This window comes from Pseudophryne corroboree, chromosome 3, assembly GCF_028390025.1.
Source record: "Pseudophryne corroboree isolate aPseCor3 chromosome 3, aPseCor3.hap2, whole genome shotgun sequence".
Classification (NCBI taxonomy): Eukaryota; Metazoa; Chordata; class Amphibia; order Anura; family Myobatrachidae; genus Pseudophryne; species Pseudophryne corroboree.
The window spans coordinates 668025647-668040635 of record NC_086446.1 but is presented as its reverse complement, the minus strand read 5'-3'; the positions used below and the strand labels follow the sequence as shown (position 1 = coordinate 668040635).

At 47.5% G+C, this 14989-nt stretch overlaps 1 protein-coding gene and 1 pseudogene across 1 annotated transcript; one reads left to right on the top strand and one right to left on the bottom strand.

Moving 5' to 3' along the window:
- LOC135058154 (olfactory receptor 5AR1-like) overlaps positions 1–14989 on the top strand; it is a 377933-nt pseudogene that overhangs the window by 226074 nt on the left and 136870 nt on the right.
- Positions 11615–12559, bottom strand: LOC135057382 (olfactory receptor 5M11-like). The gene has a single exon (XM_063963272.1). The coding sequence runs from the start codon at positions 12557–12559 to the stop codon at positions 11615–11617; it is 945 nt and encodes a 314-aa protein (XP_063819342.1).

Sequence of the window (14989 nt, the reverse complement as noted above, 5' to 3'; positions counted from 1 at the left end):
ATGATAATGAGATGAAATCAATATATATATATATATAATATCACTAGTACTGCAGCCGGACAGGTATATATATTTATTATGTAATGACTGATGACGGACCTGCTGGACACTGTCAGCTCAGCAGCACCGCAGACTGCTACAGTAAGCTACTATAGTAGTATGTATAAAGAAGAAAGAAAAAAAAAAAACACGGGTAGGTGGTATACAATTATGGATGGACGAGCGACTGCCGACACAGAGGTAGCTACAGCCGTGGACTACCGTACTGTGTCTGCTGCTAATATAGACTGGATGATAATGAGATGAAATCAATATATATTATATCACACTAGTACTGCAGCCGGACAGGTAGATATATTTATTATGTAATGACTGATGACGGACCTGCTGGACACAGTCAGCTCAGCAGCACCGCAGACTGCTACAGTAAGCTACTATAGTAGTATGTATAAAGAAGAAAGAAAAAAAAAAAACCACGGGTAGGTGGTATACAATTATGGATGGACGAGCGACTGCCGACACAGAGGTAGCTACAGCCGTGGACTACCGTACTGTGTCTGCTGCTAATTTAGACTGGATGATAATGAGATGAAATCAATATATATATATATAATATCACTAGTACTGCAGCCGGACAGGTATATATATTTATTATGTAATGACTGATGACGGACCTGCTGGACACTGTCAGCTCAGCAGCATCGCAGACTGCTACAGTAAGCTACTATAGTAGTATGTATAAAGAAGAAAGAAAAAAAAAACCACGGGTAGGTGGTATACAATTATGGATGGACGAGCGACTGCCGACACAGAGGTAGCTACAGCCGTGGACTACCGTACTGTGTCTGCTGCTAATATAGACTGGATGATAATGAGATGAAATCAATATATATATATATAATATCACTAGTACTGCAGCCGGACAGGTATATATATTTATTATGTAATGACTGATGACGGACCCGCTGGACACTGTCAGCTCAGCAGCACCGCAGACTGCTACAGTAAGCTACTATAGTAGTATGTATAAAGAAGAAAGAAAAAAAAAAACCACGGGTAGGTGGTATACAATTATGGATGGACGAGCGACTGCCGACACAGAGGTAGCTACAGCCGTGGACTACCGTACTGTGTCTGCTGCTAATATAGACTGGATGATAATGAGATGAAATCAATATATATATATATATATAATATCACTAGTACTGCAGCCGGACAGGTATATATATTTATTATGTAATGACTGATGACGGACCTGCTGGACACTGTCAGCTCAGCAGCACCGCAGACTGCTACAGTAAGCTACTATAGTAGTATGTATAAAGAAGAAAGAAAAAAAAAAACCACGGGTAGGTGGTATACAATTATGGATGGACGAGCGACTGCCGACACAGAGGTAGCTACAGCCGTGGACTACCGTACTGTGTCTGCTGCTAATATAGACTGGATGATAATGAGATGAAATCAATATATATATATATATATATAATATCACTAGTACTGCAGCCGGACTGGTATATATATTTATTATGTAATGACTGATGACGGACCTGCTGGACACTGTCAGCTCAGCAGCACCGCAGACTGCTACAGTAAGCTACTATAGTAGTATGTATAAAGAAGAAAGAAAAAAAAAAACCACGGGTAGGTGGTATACAATATTATATATATATTATATACAATTATATATATATATATATATATATTAAACTGGTGGTGACTGGTGGTCAGGTCACTGGTCACACTATCAGCAACTTGCAAGTAGTACTCCTAAGCAGACAATCACAATATATATTATACTGGTGGTCAGTGTGGTCACAATGGCAGTGTGGCACTCTGGCAGCAAAAGTGTGCACTGTACGTTATATGTACTCCTGAGTCCTGCTCTCAGACTCTAACTGCTCCCCACTGTCAGTGTCTCCCCCACAAGTCAGATAATATACAGTCACACTATCTATCACTTCAGCAAGTAACTAGTACTCCTCCTAATGCTCCCCAAAATTACTACTGTGTCTCTCTCTACTGTCTCACTCTCTTCTCTATAAACTTAGAGGACGCCAGCCACGTCCTCTCCCTATGAATCTCAATGCACGTGTGAAAATGGCGGCGACGCGCGGCTCCTTATATAGAATCCGAGTCTCGCGATAGAATCCGAGCCTCGCGAGAATCCGACAGCGGGATGATGACGTTCGGGCGCGCTCGGGTTAACCGAGCAAGGCGGGAAGATCCGAGTCGCTCGGACCCGTGTAAAAAAACATGAAGTTCGGGCGGGTTCGGATTCCGAGGAACCGAACCCGCTCATCCCTAATATACAGTATCTCCTATATAATAGCCCTATTCTGTGACTTTGTGACTCATTTGCTAATGCTGGGCGGAGTCACAACACTGGGCGGAGTTAGTCAAATGAGTCACAGATCTGGCCAAATCTATAGGAGACTAGAAGCAGAAGCAGATAGTATGGGCATGGCACAGGCAGGGATGCAGACCTCCCAGCTTTCTTTAGGCAGACAGGGGTGCATACCTCCCAGCTTTCTTCAGGAGCTTTCTTCAGGCAGAAGGAGGGACACTCACTCGGCGAAAAGGGGGCGTGGCTTCACGGGAGGGCCTCCGTTTTCGTCAGTTAGGGGGCATGCCCAGTGCTCTGTGAGCTGCTGGCATGCCCCCAGGGCTGATTATGAGTCCGGGGGTCCCAGGGCACTTGAGACAGGGGATCCCTATCTCATTGCTGTGCCTGCTGTGGAGTTGGGGGCGTGGCCTAATCGCGGGCCCGCGAGGCCACGCCCCCTTATGCAAATTCCAGGATTTATTTATTTTTTATGGAATTTTGGCCCCTCAGCTAGGGGTAAATGCAGAGGGGGTGGTCGCTCCCCCCTACACACCCGCACAGGCAGAAGAAAGCAGGGAGACTGCTGCCTCCCTGCAACACCACAGACCTGCCAACATGCAGCAGCGTGTGCTGACTGTAGCACAATGCTGCCGCTGTTGCTGGCAGGACGGGGAAGCTTCAGAGCTGGGACAGAGCTACTCCAGGTGGGGGCCCCCTAAAACTGTGGGGCCAATGGTACGTACCCCCTGCCCCCCCCTTAATCTGGCTCTGCTGCTGGAACCCCCCATTAATCCGTACCCCCTGATGCCCCCTCTCCCTCTGTCTCCACTATTCACCGCTGCTCATGCTAAGCAGAACAGCGAGTAAAGGAGCTTTCCAACTGCCCCCCCCACCCCCCACCCCACCACCGCGGGACACTGCGACCTGCAGGTAGGATAGCGGGACAGACCCCCAAAAATGGGACTGTCCCACGAAAATCGGGACATTTGGGAGGTATGGGGGTGTGTGAGGGGGTATGCCATACAGACAGATGGGCACCGGCTCACTGTGTGCTTGACCCCCCACATCGGCATACTCAGCAGGGTCTCTCTGGCGCAGAGGAGCGTCACTTTCTGGCACACTCCACGCTTCTTAGCTGCAGTTTTGTGGGGCACCTGCCGCTGTGCAGGTTCCGTATTGCCTCTGTTATCTCCAGCCCCGGCAACCCCACCGCTAGCTGCAGCGCTCCCGCCCGCAGTGAGGTGCGCCCAGCTTCTCCACACACTTTAGCCGGCGGGTAGCACTGCAGAAGTCCGCGCTGCTTGCAGGCTCCGACCCCCTCCTCCCTCCAGCCGCAGCGTCTCCTGGGGGCTAACCAGTCACTCCCAGTCTCCCCTTACCACAGTGCCCGGCAGCCGCGAGGTCTGCGCCGCGTGCTTGCTATGACCCCCTCCTCCCTCCAGCCGCAGCGTCTCCTGGGTGCTAACCAGTCATTCCCAGTCTCCCGTTACCACAGTGCCAGACAGCTGCGCGAGGTCTGCGGTGTGTGACTGAGGCGTGGGGGGAGGGATGCGGACGGGCAGAGGAAGCAGGACTCCAGCCTGAGAGAGTCAGCCATGCCAAGCCTCCACCAGCAGCAGATCCCAACAGGTTGGAGTGGAACAGCAGCAGCCAGCAGCAGTGACTCCGGTAAGACACATGTCTGTCACCACTGTTTTGTCCCTAATACCAATCTCTCCCGTGCCCTGTGTTCTGTCATGTCCCTGTCACCTCTGGCCTTGCCCTGCCACCCTTATCCTGGCCCTTTCACCCTTATCCTGGCCCTGTCACCCTTATCCTGGCCCTGTCACCCTTATCTTGGCCCTGTCACCCTTATGCTGGCCCTGTTACCCCTATCCTGGCCCTGTCTCCCCTGTGCTTGCCATGTCAACCCTATACTGGCCATGTCACCCCTGTCCTGGCCCTGCCGCCCCTACCCTGGCCCTGTCACTCCTATCCTGTCCCTGTCATTTCTGTCCTGGCCCCATCGCCCCTGTCCTGGCCCTGTGACCCCTGTCCTGGCCCCATCACCACTGTTCTGACCCTGTCACCACTGTCCTGGCCCTGCTACTACAAACCCTCCAACTACCTTTTTGGCAGGTACAGTACCCGCAGCGCCTCCAGACCTCTCCCCAATGCACCACACCTCCGCACCTTCCCCTCCACCACATGCGGCACTCCACCCCTCCCCCACACGCTGTGCCTCCAGACCCCCTACACCACCCGTGGCTCCCACTCCTCCGCCCCTTCACCACCCACAGCACCTCCAGGCCTCCTCCACCATCCACCCCCCTTATATGTCTCCCCCCACACCTGCCCCCCTCCACCCGCAGCATCTGCAGACACCCTCCTCCATCCACGGTCCCCCCCTCCCCCACCAATGACAACCCCGCACCTGCCCCTCCACCACCTGCAGCACCTTCCCCATCCGGGCCCCACCCCCACTTCCGCCGCCCCTCCACCCGCAGCATCTACAGACACCATCCGCAGTCCCCCCCGCACCCGCTACATTCTGTACATCGTGCCCTGCAGGTGCTGTTCACGGCGTCGCAGGGGGCTGCGCCTCCTTCACCATCGCACTCCCTTTCATTATGCAATATTTAACCACTAACAAAGGAATGCAGGTAATACTCCATATAATACAAATATTGAACCCCAGAAAGGCATGCAAGGGTTAAGGGGGCGTAGCCCCTTGCAACGGTGTGAAGAGCGCCCGTAGGGCGCGATGAAGCACCTAGTGTTTACATATACTGTATATGCACACACAGATATATACACAGATAAAGATATATACAGATATATACAGATATATATATATATAAATACTAACAAACGTGAGCTATAATTATACAGCCAGCCTTACTTTTGCTGGCAGGCTGCTGTAGCACAGGAGACAGGAGAGTGAGCGTTCGTTCCTCTCCTTCTCCAAACACTGCTCCGTACTGCTGCCATTCCCTACACTACATTCTCTCATACAGCCTGCGCGCTCAGACGGTGACTGAGCCGCAGGCTGTTACACTATTGGAGAGCTGAGCCGTCGCTCAGCTGTCCTGTACTGATAGGCGGAGCTGGAACCACGGCTCAGGTGTTAGGTTGCCAGGGCAACCAAACGGGAGCCGGAAATGCAGCGCAGCGCCGCAGATCGGTAAGAGCTCCGATCTGCGGCGGGGGGCCCTTTTAGGAAGGGGGGGCCGGGGTACATACCCCCCGGGCCCCCCCCTTAATCCGGCTCTGCTCAGGCCCACCATTGCTAGTGCGTGGGTAGGTAACTCTGTGGAAAAATGGTCTGACAACTTGCTTGTTAACATAGACACAGTTGACAGGGATGAAATAGTCCTAACTATCGGCCATATCAAAGATGCTGCAGGTTACAAAGTTGAAGCTATGAAGGATATTGGGTTTCTGAGTTCAAGATCCTCCACTATGGCGATTTCAGCCCACAGGGCGCTGTGGATCCGCCAATGGAATGCTGATGCGGAATCAAAAAAGAATATTGAGGCGCTTCCTTATAATGGAGAAGCCCTCTTTGGAGACAAGCTGGATGCCATGATTTCAACAACTACATCAGGCAAGTCAGCATTCTGCCTTTTGCAGCTGCTCCACCTAGGAAAGGATTTCATTCTCATACGTTGCAATCCTTTCGGCCCAACAAGTACAAATAGGCAAAGGGTACCCCCTTCTTCGCAGGAAGAGGGCGAGGAAGAGGTAAAAAATCTACAACACCATCAGGCTCGCAGGAGCAGAAGTCAACAGCTACTTCTGCTAAAACCTCAGCATGACGCTGGGGCTCCCCTGCGTGAGTATGATCGGGTGGTGGGCACGTCTACTGTCTTTCAGCCAGGTCTGGGTTCACTCAGATCTGGATCCTTGGGTATTGCAGATAGTATCCCAAGGGGTACAAAATGGAATTTAAGGACCTTCCCCATGCCGATTTTTCAAATCAGCCTTACAAGCTTCTGTTAAGGACAGAGCAAAAGTGCTGAATGCAATACAGAAATTATGTCAAGATAATGTAATTTCCTTAGTTCCTATGTCACAACAGGAAAAAGGGTTTTATGCAAGCCTGTTTGTAGTGCCGAAACCGGATGGCTCGGTCAGACCGATTGTAAACCTAAAGAATCTAAACCTTTATTTGAAAAGGTTCAAATTCAAGATGGAATCCCTGAGAGCGGTGATCTCCAGCTTGGAGGAAAAGGAATTTCTGGTATTGATAGACATCAAAGATGCTTATTTACATGTTCCCATCTACCCGCCGCATCAGGCATACCTTAGGTTTGCGGTGAAGGACTGCCATTACCAGTTCCAAACATTTCGGGCTCTCCACGGCTCTGAGAATATTCACCAAGGTGATGGCGGAGATGATGGTTCTTCTTCGCAAGAAAGGAGTCAAAGTCAACCCATACTTGGATGATCTCCTCATAAAAGCGAGATCCAGGGAGAAACTAGTGCAGAACATTGCACTTTCCCTGATGGTGCTTCAACAGCATGGTTGGATCATAAACCTTCCAAAATCACAATTGGAACCCACAATGAGGTTATCATTTTTGGGAATGATATTGGACACGGAAGCACAGAAAGTATTCCTACCAGTGGAAAAGGCTCTAGAGATCCAGAGGATGGTCAAACAAGTTTCAAAACCAGCATGTGTATCGATTCATCAGTGCATCCGCCTGCTGGGGAAGATGGTAGCGGCCTACGAGGCTATACAATTTGGCTGATTCCATGCCAGGGTGTTCCAATGGGACCTACTGAACAAGTGGTCCGGATCACACCTACACATGCACCGGAGGATAATCCTGTCAACAAAAGCCAGTATTTCACTCTTATGGTGGCTTCAAAGTTCTCACCTCCTGGAGGGACGCAGGTTCGGGGATCAGACTTGGATCCTGGTGACCACAGATGCAGGCCTCCTAGGTTGGGGAGCAGTCACGCAAGGGGAAAGCTTCCAAGGACGATGGTAAAGTCAAGAAGTACTCCTTCACATAAACATTCTGGAATTGAGAGCTGTGTACAACAGCCCTCATCAAGCGGCACACCTTCTTCAAGATCGTCCCATACAGATCCAGTCAGACAGTGTAACAGCAGTAGCTTACATAAACCGCCAGGGTGGAACAAAAAGCAGAAGTAGCAATGGCAGAGGTGACAAAGATACTCCTCTGGGCAGAAAGACATGCAAAAGCTCTGCCTGCAATTTTCATTCCGGGAGTGGACAACTGGGAAGCAGACTTCCTCAGCAGACACGATCTCCATCCAGGAGAATGGGGCCTCCACCCAGAAGTCTTTGCAGAGGTAGCAGATCATTGAGGCGTTCCTCAAGTAGATATGATGGCAACACGTCTCAACAAGAAGCTTCAGAAATATTGTTCCAGGTTGAGAGACCCACAAGCAATAGCAGTGGATGCACTGGTGACCCAGTAGATGTTTCAGTCGGTGTATCTGTTCCCTCCACTTCCACTAATACCAAAAGTTCTCAAGATCATCAGAAGAACAAGGGTTCGAGCAATTTTCATTGCTCCAGACTGGCCAAGTAGGGCTTGGTATCCACATCTTCAGGTGTTATTACTGAAAGATCCTCAGCCTCTTCATCTTCGCGAGGACCTGCTTCAGCAGGGGCCGTTTGTTTTTCAGGGCTTACCGCAGCTGCATTTGACGGCATGGCTGTTGAGCACCAGATCCTTGCCGTAAGGGTATTCCCAATGAAGTCATCACCACACTTATTCTGGCCAGGAAAGGGGTAACGTCCAAACATTACCATCGTTTTGGGGAAAATATGTATCTTGGTGTGAATCCAAGAAGTCTCCTGCGGTGGAGTTTAAATTAGGACGTCTTCTATTTCTACAGGCGGGTGTGGATGCTGGCTTGAGATTAGGGTCTATCAAGGTCCAAATTTCGGCCTTGTCCATTTTCTTTCAGAAACAGTTGGCTTCCCTTCCTTCACGTTTGTGAAGGGGGTTATGCGCATCCAACCTCCCTTTGTGCCTCCTGCGGCACAATGGGATCTTAATGTGGTGTTGCAGTTCCTTAAATCGGACTGGTTTGAGCCTCTACAAGAGGTAAAGTTGAAGTTTCTCACTTGGAAAGTGGTCATGTTGTTGGCCTTGGCCTCAGGCAAACACGTGTCTGAATTAGGGGCTCTGTCACACAAGAGTCCTTATTTGATTTTTTCATGAAGATATAGCTGAACTGTGGATGCATCAGCATTTTCTTCCAAAGGTTGTATCTTATTTCCATATCAACCAACCTGTGGTGGTGCCAGTGGCTTCTGACACCTCAGCCGTTCCAAAATAAATCCAAAAGGACTTATGTTGCAAGAACGGCTCAGATAAGGAAAACAGAATCTTTGTTTGTCCTCTATGACCCCAACAAGATTGGGGGTCCTGCTTCTAAGCAGACTATTGCGCGCTGGATCAGAGGTACCATTCAGCACGCTTATTCCACGGCAGGATTGCCGTTACCGAGTTTGGTAATGGCCCACTCTACAAGGAAAGTGGGTTCTTCCTGGGCGGCTGCCCGGGTGTCTCGGTGTTGCAAATTTGCCGAGCAGCTACTTGGTCAGGGGCAAACACGTTTGCTAAGTTTTATAGGTTTGACACCTTGGCTGCTGACGACCTAAAATTTGGTCAGTCAGTTCTGCAGGAACATTAGCACTTTCCCGCCCATACTGGGAGCTTTGGTACATCCCCATGGTACTAAAATGGACCCCAGCATCCTCTAGGACGTAAGAGAAAATAGGATTTTAATTACCTACTGGTAAATCCTTTTCTCGTAGTCCGTAGAGGATGCTGGGCGCCCGACCAGTGCTCATTTTTCCTGAAAATTACGTTTTGTCTTTTTACACAGGTTCTCATGTGTTAAGATGTTTTACAGCAGTTGCTGTTACGTTATGCATGCACGTTAGCATGGGTTATGTTAAAGGCCATGTTAGGCGACATGTTTTTGGTATGGTGTGAGCTGGTGTGAATCTCGCCACTAGTTTAATGTAAATTCTTCTCTCGAAGTTGTCCGTCTCCTCGGGCACAGTTCCTATACTGAGGTCTGGAGGAGGGGCATAGAGGGAGGAGCCAGTTCACACTGTTGAAAAGTCTGAAAGTGCTGAAGGCTCCTGCGGAACCGTCTATACCCCATGGTACAAAAATGGACCCCAGCATCCTCTACGGACTACGAGAAAAGGATTTACTGGTAGATAATTATAATCCTATTTTTTGGGGACTGTGGGAGCACCGGGAAGAAACCCACGCAAGTACGGGGAAAATATACAAACTCTGCACAGTTAGGGCCAAGGTGGGAATCAAACCCAGGCAGTAATGCTAACCATTACACCGTCCATACTGTCTATATTAGCATAACATCCCCTGATGCATAATACATGGGGTTAGCAGGGACATTTCCGGTGGGGTAAAGAATAATAAATAGAGGGTGTTCAGCTGTGTGTGAATATTACCACTCCTTTGTTAAAATGTGAGCAGCGATCATTCCTATCCTTCTCCCCCCATGGAGTCCGGTCCCTGTCCTTAGTGAGTTTGCAGCTGCCATTTCAAGAAGGGACAGTCCACTGACATCACTGGCTGACGTTGATCTCTCGACGTACATTTTACCGCTACAGTACACAGTCTACACTGCTTTAAAAAGCATGCCCAGTACCCCCTCATGTGTCCCCTTGAGGAAGTCCATAACATAGGATGAAACACTTTGGGACTGGAACTGACTGCACATCCCTATTGCCCCAACGGACAAATAAGCCATATTGATTATTTTCTTTTGTACAGTATGTGTGTTACCTGCTCTGTTCGTCTGACCATTTTATTAAAATACAGTTGTTTCTTATAGATGAGTATCCATGCAGGATCCTTATTTGGGACTGTTTAGCTACCTGACATATGACAGTATATGTATGCAATAGTAATGGTCTAAGGGGGATATCCAATTATCCCCGGTAAAACATCGGGTCTGAAAAACGGCCGTTTTATGACATTTTTCTGACTTTTTTCTGATGTTTCACAGATTTTTTTTTTTACAGGTTATCCAGATTGATTGCCTGTAAAAAAAACTATTTCTCCCAAAAACACACAGGTTCAGTGAAACCATGCAATCTGCTTCACCTGCCGGAGGCAGGTGAAACAAAATCCCCGATAAGCCGCTGCACGCGTTGGCTTATCAGGGCTAATTAGATAGCACCCCGCAGGACAATTAGCCCTGGTAAATTACTGGGGCTAATTAGATATCCCCTTAAATGGTGCACACTATGGGGGTAATTCCAAGTTGATCGCAGCAGGATTTTTTTTAGCAGTTGGGCAAAACCATGTGCACTACAGGGGAGGCAGATTTAACATGTGCAGAGAGAGTTAGATTTGGGTGTGGTGTGTTCAATCTGCAATCTAATTTGCAGTGTAAAAATAAAGCAGCCAGTATTTACCTTGCACAGAAACAAAAGAACCCAACCAAATCTAACTCTCTCTGCAAATGTTATATCTGCCTCCCCTGCAGTGCACATGGGAGGTCATTCCGAGTTGTTCGCTCGGTAAAAATCTTCGCATCGCAGCGATTTTCCGCTCAATGCGCATGCGCAATGTCCGCACTGCGACTGCGCCAAGTAAATTTGCTATGCACTTAGGAATTTTACTCACGGCATTTTCATCGTTCTGGCGATCGTAATGTGATTGACAGGAAATGGGTGTTATTGGGCGGAAACAGGCCGTTTTATGGGCGTGTGGGAAAAAACGCTACCGTTTCCGGAAACAACGCAGGAGTGGCTGGAGAAACGGGGGAGTGTCTGGGCGAACGCTGGGTGTGTTTGTGACGTCAAAACAGGAACGACAAGCAGTGAAATGATCGCAGATGCCGAGTAAGTCTGGAGCTACTCAGAAACTGCTACGAGGTGTGTAATCGCAATATTGCGAATACATCGTTCGCATTTTTAAGATGCTAAGATTCACTCCCAGTAGGCGGCGGCTTAGCATGAGCAAATCTGCTAAAATCCGCTTGCGAGCGAACAACTCGGAATGACCTCCATGGTTTTGCCCAACTGCTAAAAAATGTCCTGCTGCGATCAACTTGGAATTTACCCCTATGTTTTATATTTTTGCTTTAAAGCTACTGCAAACTGCGTTTCTGTAAAAGTTAAAAAAAAATAAAGACCACAACTTAATATATTATTTTAGAGAAAATTATAAATATTATTTTTTATTTATGCTTTGTGAAGGGATTCTTTTAATATGGCACATCAATTTAGGAAGGTATTTGATACCATAGCTGCTTTTTTTGTTTTTTGTTTCAAACTAACTTATTCTTAAATTTTATCAGAGCTAATTTCATTTCACGATTTTTGAGACTGTAAATAACAGGGTTCAAGATAGGAACCAATATGGCATAAAGAAGAGCAATAAACTTGTCTTGTTTCGGGGTATAACTTGTTGTGGGCCTCATGTACAAACAGATTATAGTCCCATAAAATATAACAACACAGGTTAGATGGGAGGAACAGGTAGAAAATGCTTTACGTCGACCTTCTGAAGATTTTATTTTGGTTATGGTGGAGATAATAAATATGTATGACACTAATGTAAGTATAAATGCTGACGACAATATTACCGTCCCTTCAATGTAGTTAATCATTTCTACCAAATATGTGTCACTGCAGGAGATCTTTAGCAGTGGGATAACATCACAGAAGAAATGGTCAATGACGTGGGAGGCACAAAAGGACAGTCTAGATATAAGGACAGCATGCCCACTAGGGTCTATAAACCCGATAGACCATGCAGCAGCTGCTAGTACAGTAGATTGTTTCATACTCATAAGACCAATGTAATGTAGAGGGTGGCAGATGGCCACATAGCGGTCGTATGCCATGGCTGCAAGTATGAGGACTTCAGTGCAAGCCATGGCTAAAAATATGTACATCTGATATATACATCCCCAAAATGAGATTGTGCTATTGTTTGTGATGAGCACATTTAGTAGTTTTGGCAGAATAGTTGAAGTATAAACAATGTCGGTGATGGAAAGATGTATCAAGAACATGTACATAGGCGTATGTAGATGAGAATTTAAAGATATCGCAATAAAGATGCTGGTATTTCCAAGGATGATGATGATGTATATGAGCATAAATGTTATAAAAGCTGGAAACTGGAGCTCTGGGATGTCAGATAAACCTTTAATTGAGAACTCAGTCAGATAAGAGTGAAGTGCTGATCCATTCTGGTATATGAACATTTCTAGGTTCTAAAGAAAAAGCAGTACATTTAAAAATGTTGAAACGTGCATTATTTTGTATTATGTTCGATTTTCACTTTGCGATTTCCCCTGAACTCCCCGGAGCCCAGCACCACCGATTTTGACTAACTTTTCTTGAGATTTGGATTATGTGTGCTTACGATTTTGGCTTATGTGAGATTTTGACTGTCTCATTATAATAGTGGTATGACATTACAGGGTTGGGGGAGTGTCTTTTTCGACTGTCAAGACATTTTTAAAACAGTGCACTTTTGCTCTGTGGCTGTGTACTGTGTGGTTGATTTTTTTTTTTTTCAAAAGGTACCCCATAGATTCTACATGGACAAGAGGACCGAGGGGCTGCGTGGGACACTAGGTAAGTATGTGTGAGTGTGTAGGTGTGTGTTAATAAACTTTTACATTCACGGTGTGTGTGTGTTTTGTCTTTCTTGGGGTATTTCATTTGTTGTGGAACTACAGGTACCAGTGGGCCCTTTACTTCTCTGCATGCTGGTACCTGTGGTTCCCCAAGTACCAGCATGCGGGGGAGGCTTGCTGGGACTTGTAGTTCCACAGCAAAAATAAGAATTTACTTACCGATAATTCTATTTCTCGGAGTCCGTAGTGGATGCTGGGGTTCCTGAAAGGACCATGGGGAATAGCGGCTCCGCAGGAGACAGGGCACAAAAAAGTAAAGCTTTTACCAGATCAGGTGGTGTGCACTGGCTCCTCCCCCTATGACCCTCCTCCAGACTCCAGTTAGGTACTGTGCCCGGACGAGCGTACACAATAAGGGAGGCAATTTGAATCCCGGGTAAGACTCATACCAGCCACACCAATCACACCGTACAACTTGTGATCTAAACCCAGTTAACAGTATGATAACAGAAAGAGCCTCTTAAAGATGGCTCCTTAACAATATAACCCGAATTTGTTAACAATAACTATGTACAGTATTGCAGATAATCCGCACTTGGGATGGGCGCCCAGCATCCACTACGGACTCCGAGAAATAGAATTATCGGTAAGTAAATTCTTATTTTCTCTATCGTCCTAAGTGGATGCTGGGGTTCCTGAAAGGACCATGGGGATTATACCAAAGCTCCCAAACGGGCGGGAGAGTGCGGATGACTCTGCAGCACCGAATGAGAGAATTCCAAGTCCTCTTTTGCCAGGGTATCAGATTTGTAGAATTTTACAAACGTGTTTTCCCCCGACCACGTAGCTGCTCGGCAGAATTGTAATGCCGAGACCCCTCGGGCAGCCGCCCAAGATGAGCCCACCTTCCTTGTGGAATGGGCCTTAACAGATTTAGGCTGTGGCAGGCCTGCCACAGAATGAGCAAGTTGAATTGTGTTACAAATCCAACGAGCAATCGTCTGCTTAGAAGCAGGGGCACCCAACTTGTTGGGTGCATATAGTATCAACAGCGAGTCAGATTTTCTGACTTCAGCCGTCCTTGAAATGTATATTTTTAAGGCTCTGACAACGTCCAACAACTTGGAGTCCTCCAAGTCGCCAGTGGCCGCAGGCACCACAATAGGTTGGTTCAGGTGAAACGCTGATACCACCTTAGGGAGAAAATGCGGACGAGTCCTCAGTTCTGCCCTATCCGAATGGAAGATTAGATAAGGGCTTTTATAAGATAAAGCCGCCAATTCAGATACTCTCCTGGCGGAAGCCAGGGCCAGTAACATAGTCACTTTCCATGTGAGATATTTAAAATCCACCTTTTTCAATGGTTCAAACCAATGGGATTTGAGGAAATCTAAAACTACATTTAGATCCCACGGTGCCACCGGAGGCACCACAGGAGGCTGTATATGCAGTACTCCTTTAACAAAAGTCTGTACCTCAGGAACTGAGGCCAATTCTTTTTGGAAGAATATTGACAGGGCCGAAATTTGAACCTTAATAGATCTCAATTTGAGACCCATAGACAATCCTGATTGTAGGAAATGTAGGAAACGACCCAGTTGAAATTCCTCCGTCGGAACACTCCGATCCTCGCACCACGCGACATATTTTCGCCAAATGCGGTGATAATGTTTCGCGGTGACTTCCTTCCTTGCCTTAATCAAGGTAGGAATGACGTCTTCTGGAATGCCTTTCCCTTTTAGGATCTGGCGTTCAACCGCCATGCCGTCAAACGCAGCCGCGGTAAGTCTTGAAAGAGACAGGGACCCTGTTGTAGCAGGTCCCTTCTCAGAAGTAGAGGGCACGGGTCGTCCGTGACCAACTCTTGAAGTTCCGGGTACCAAGTCCTTCTTGGCCAATCCGGAGCCACTAGTATTGTTCTTACTCCTCCTCACCGTATAATCTTCAATACCTTTGGTATGAGAGGCAGAGGAGGAAACACATATACTGATTTGTACACCCAAGGTGTTACCAGTGCGTCCACAGCTATTGCCTGTGGATCTCTTGACCTGG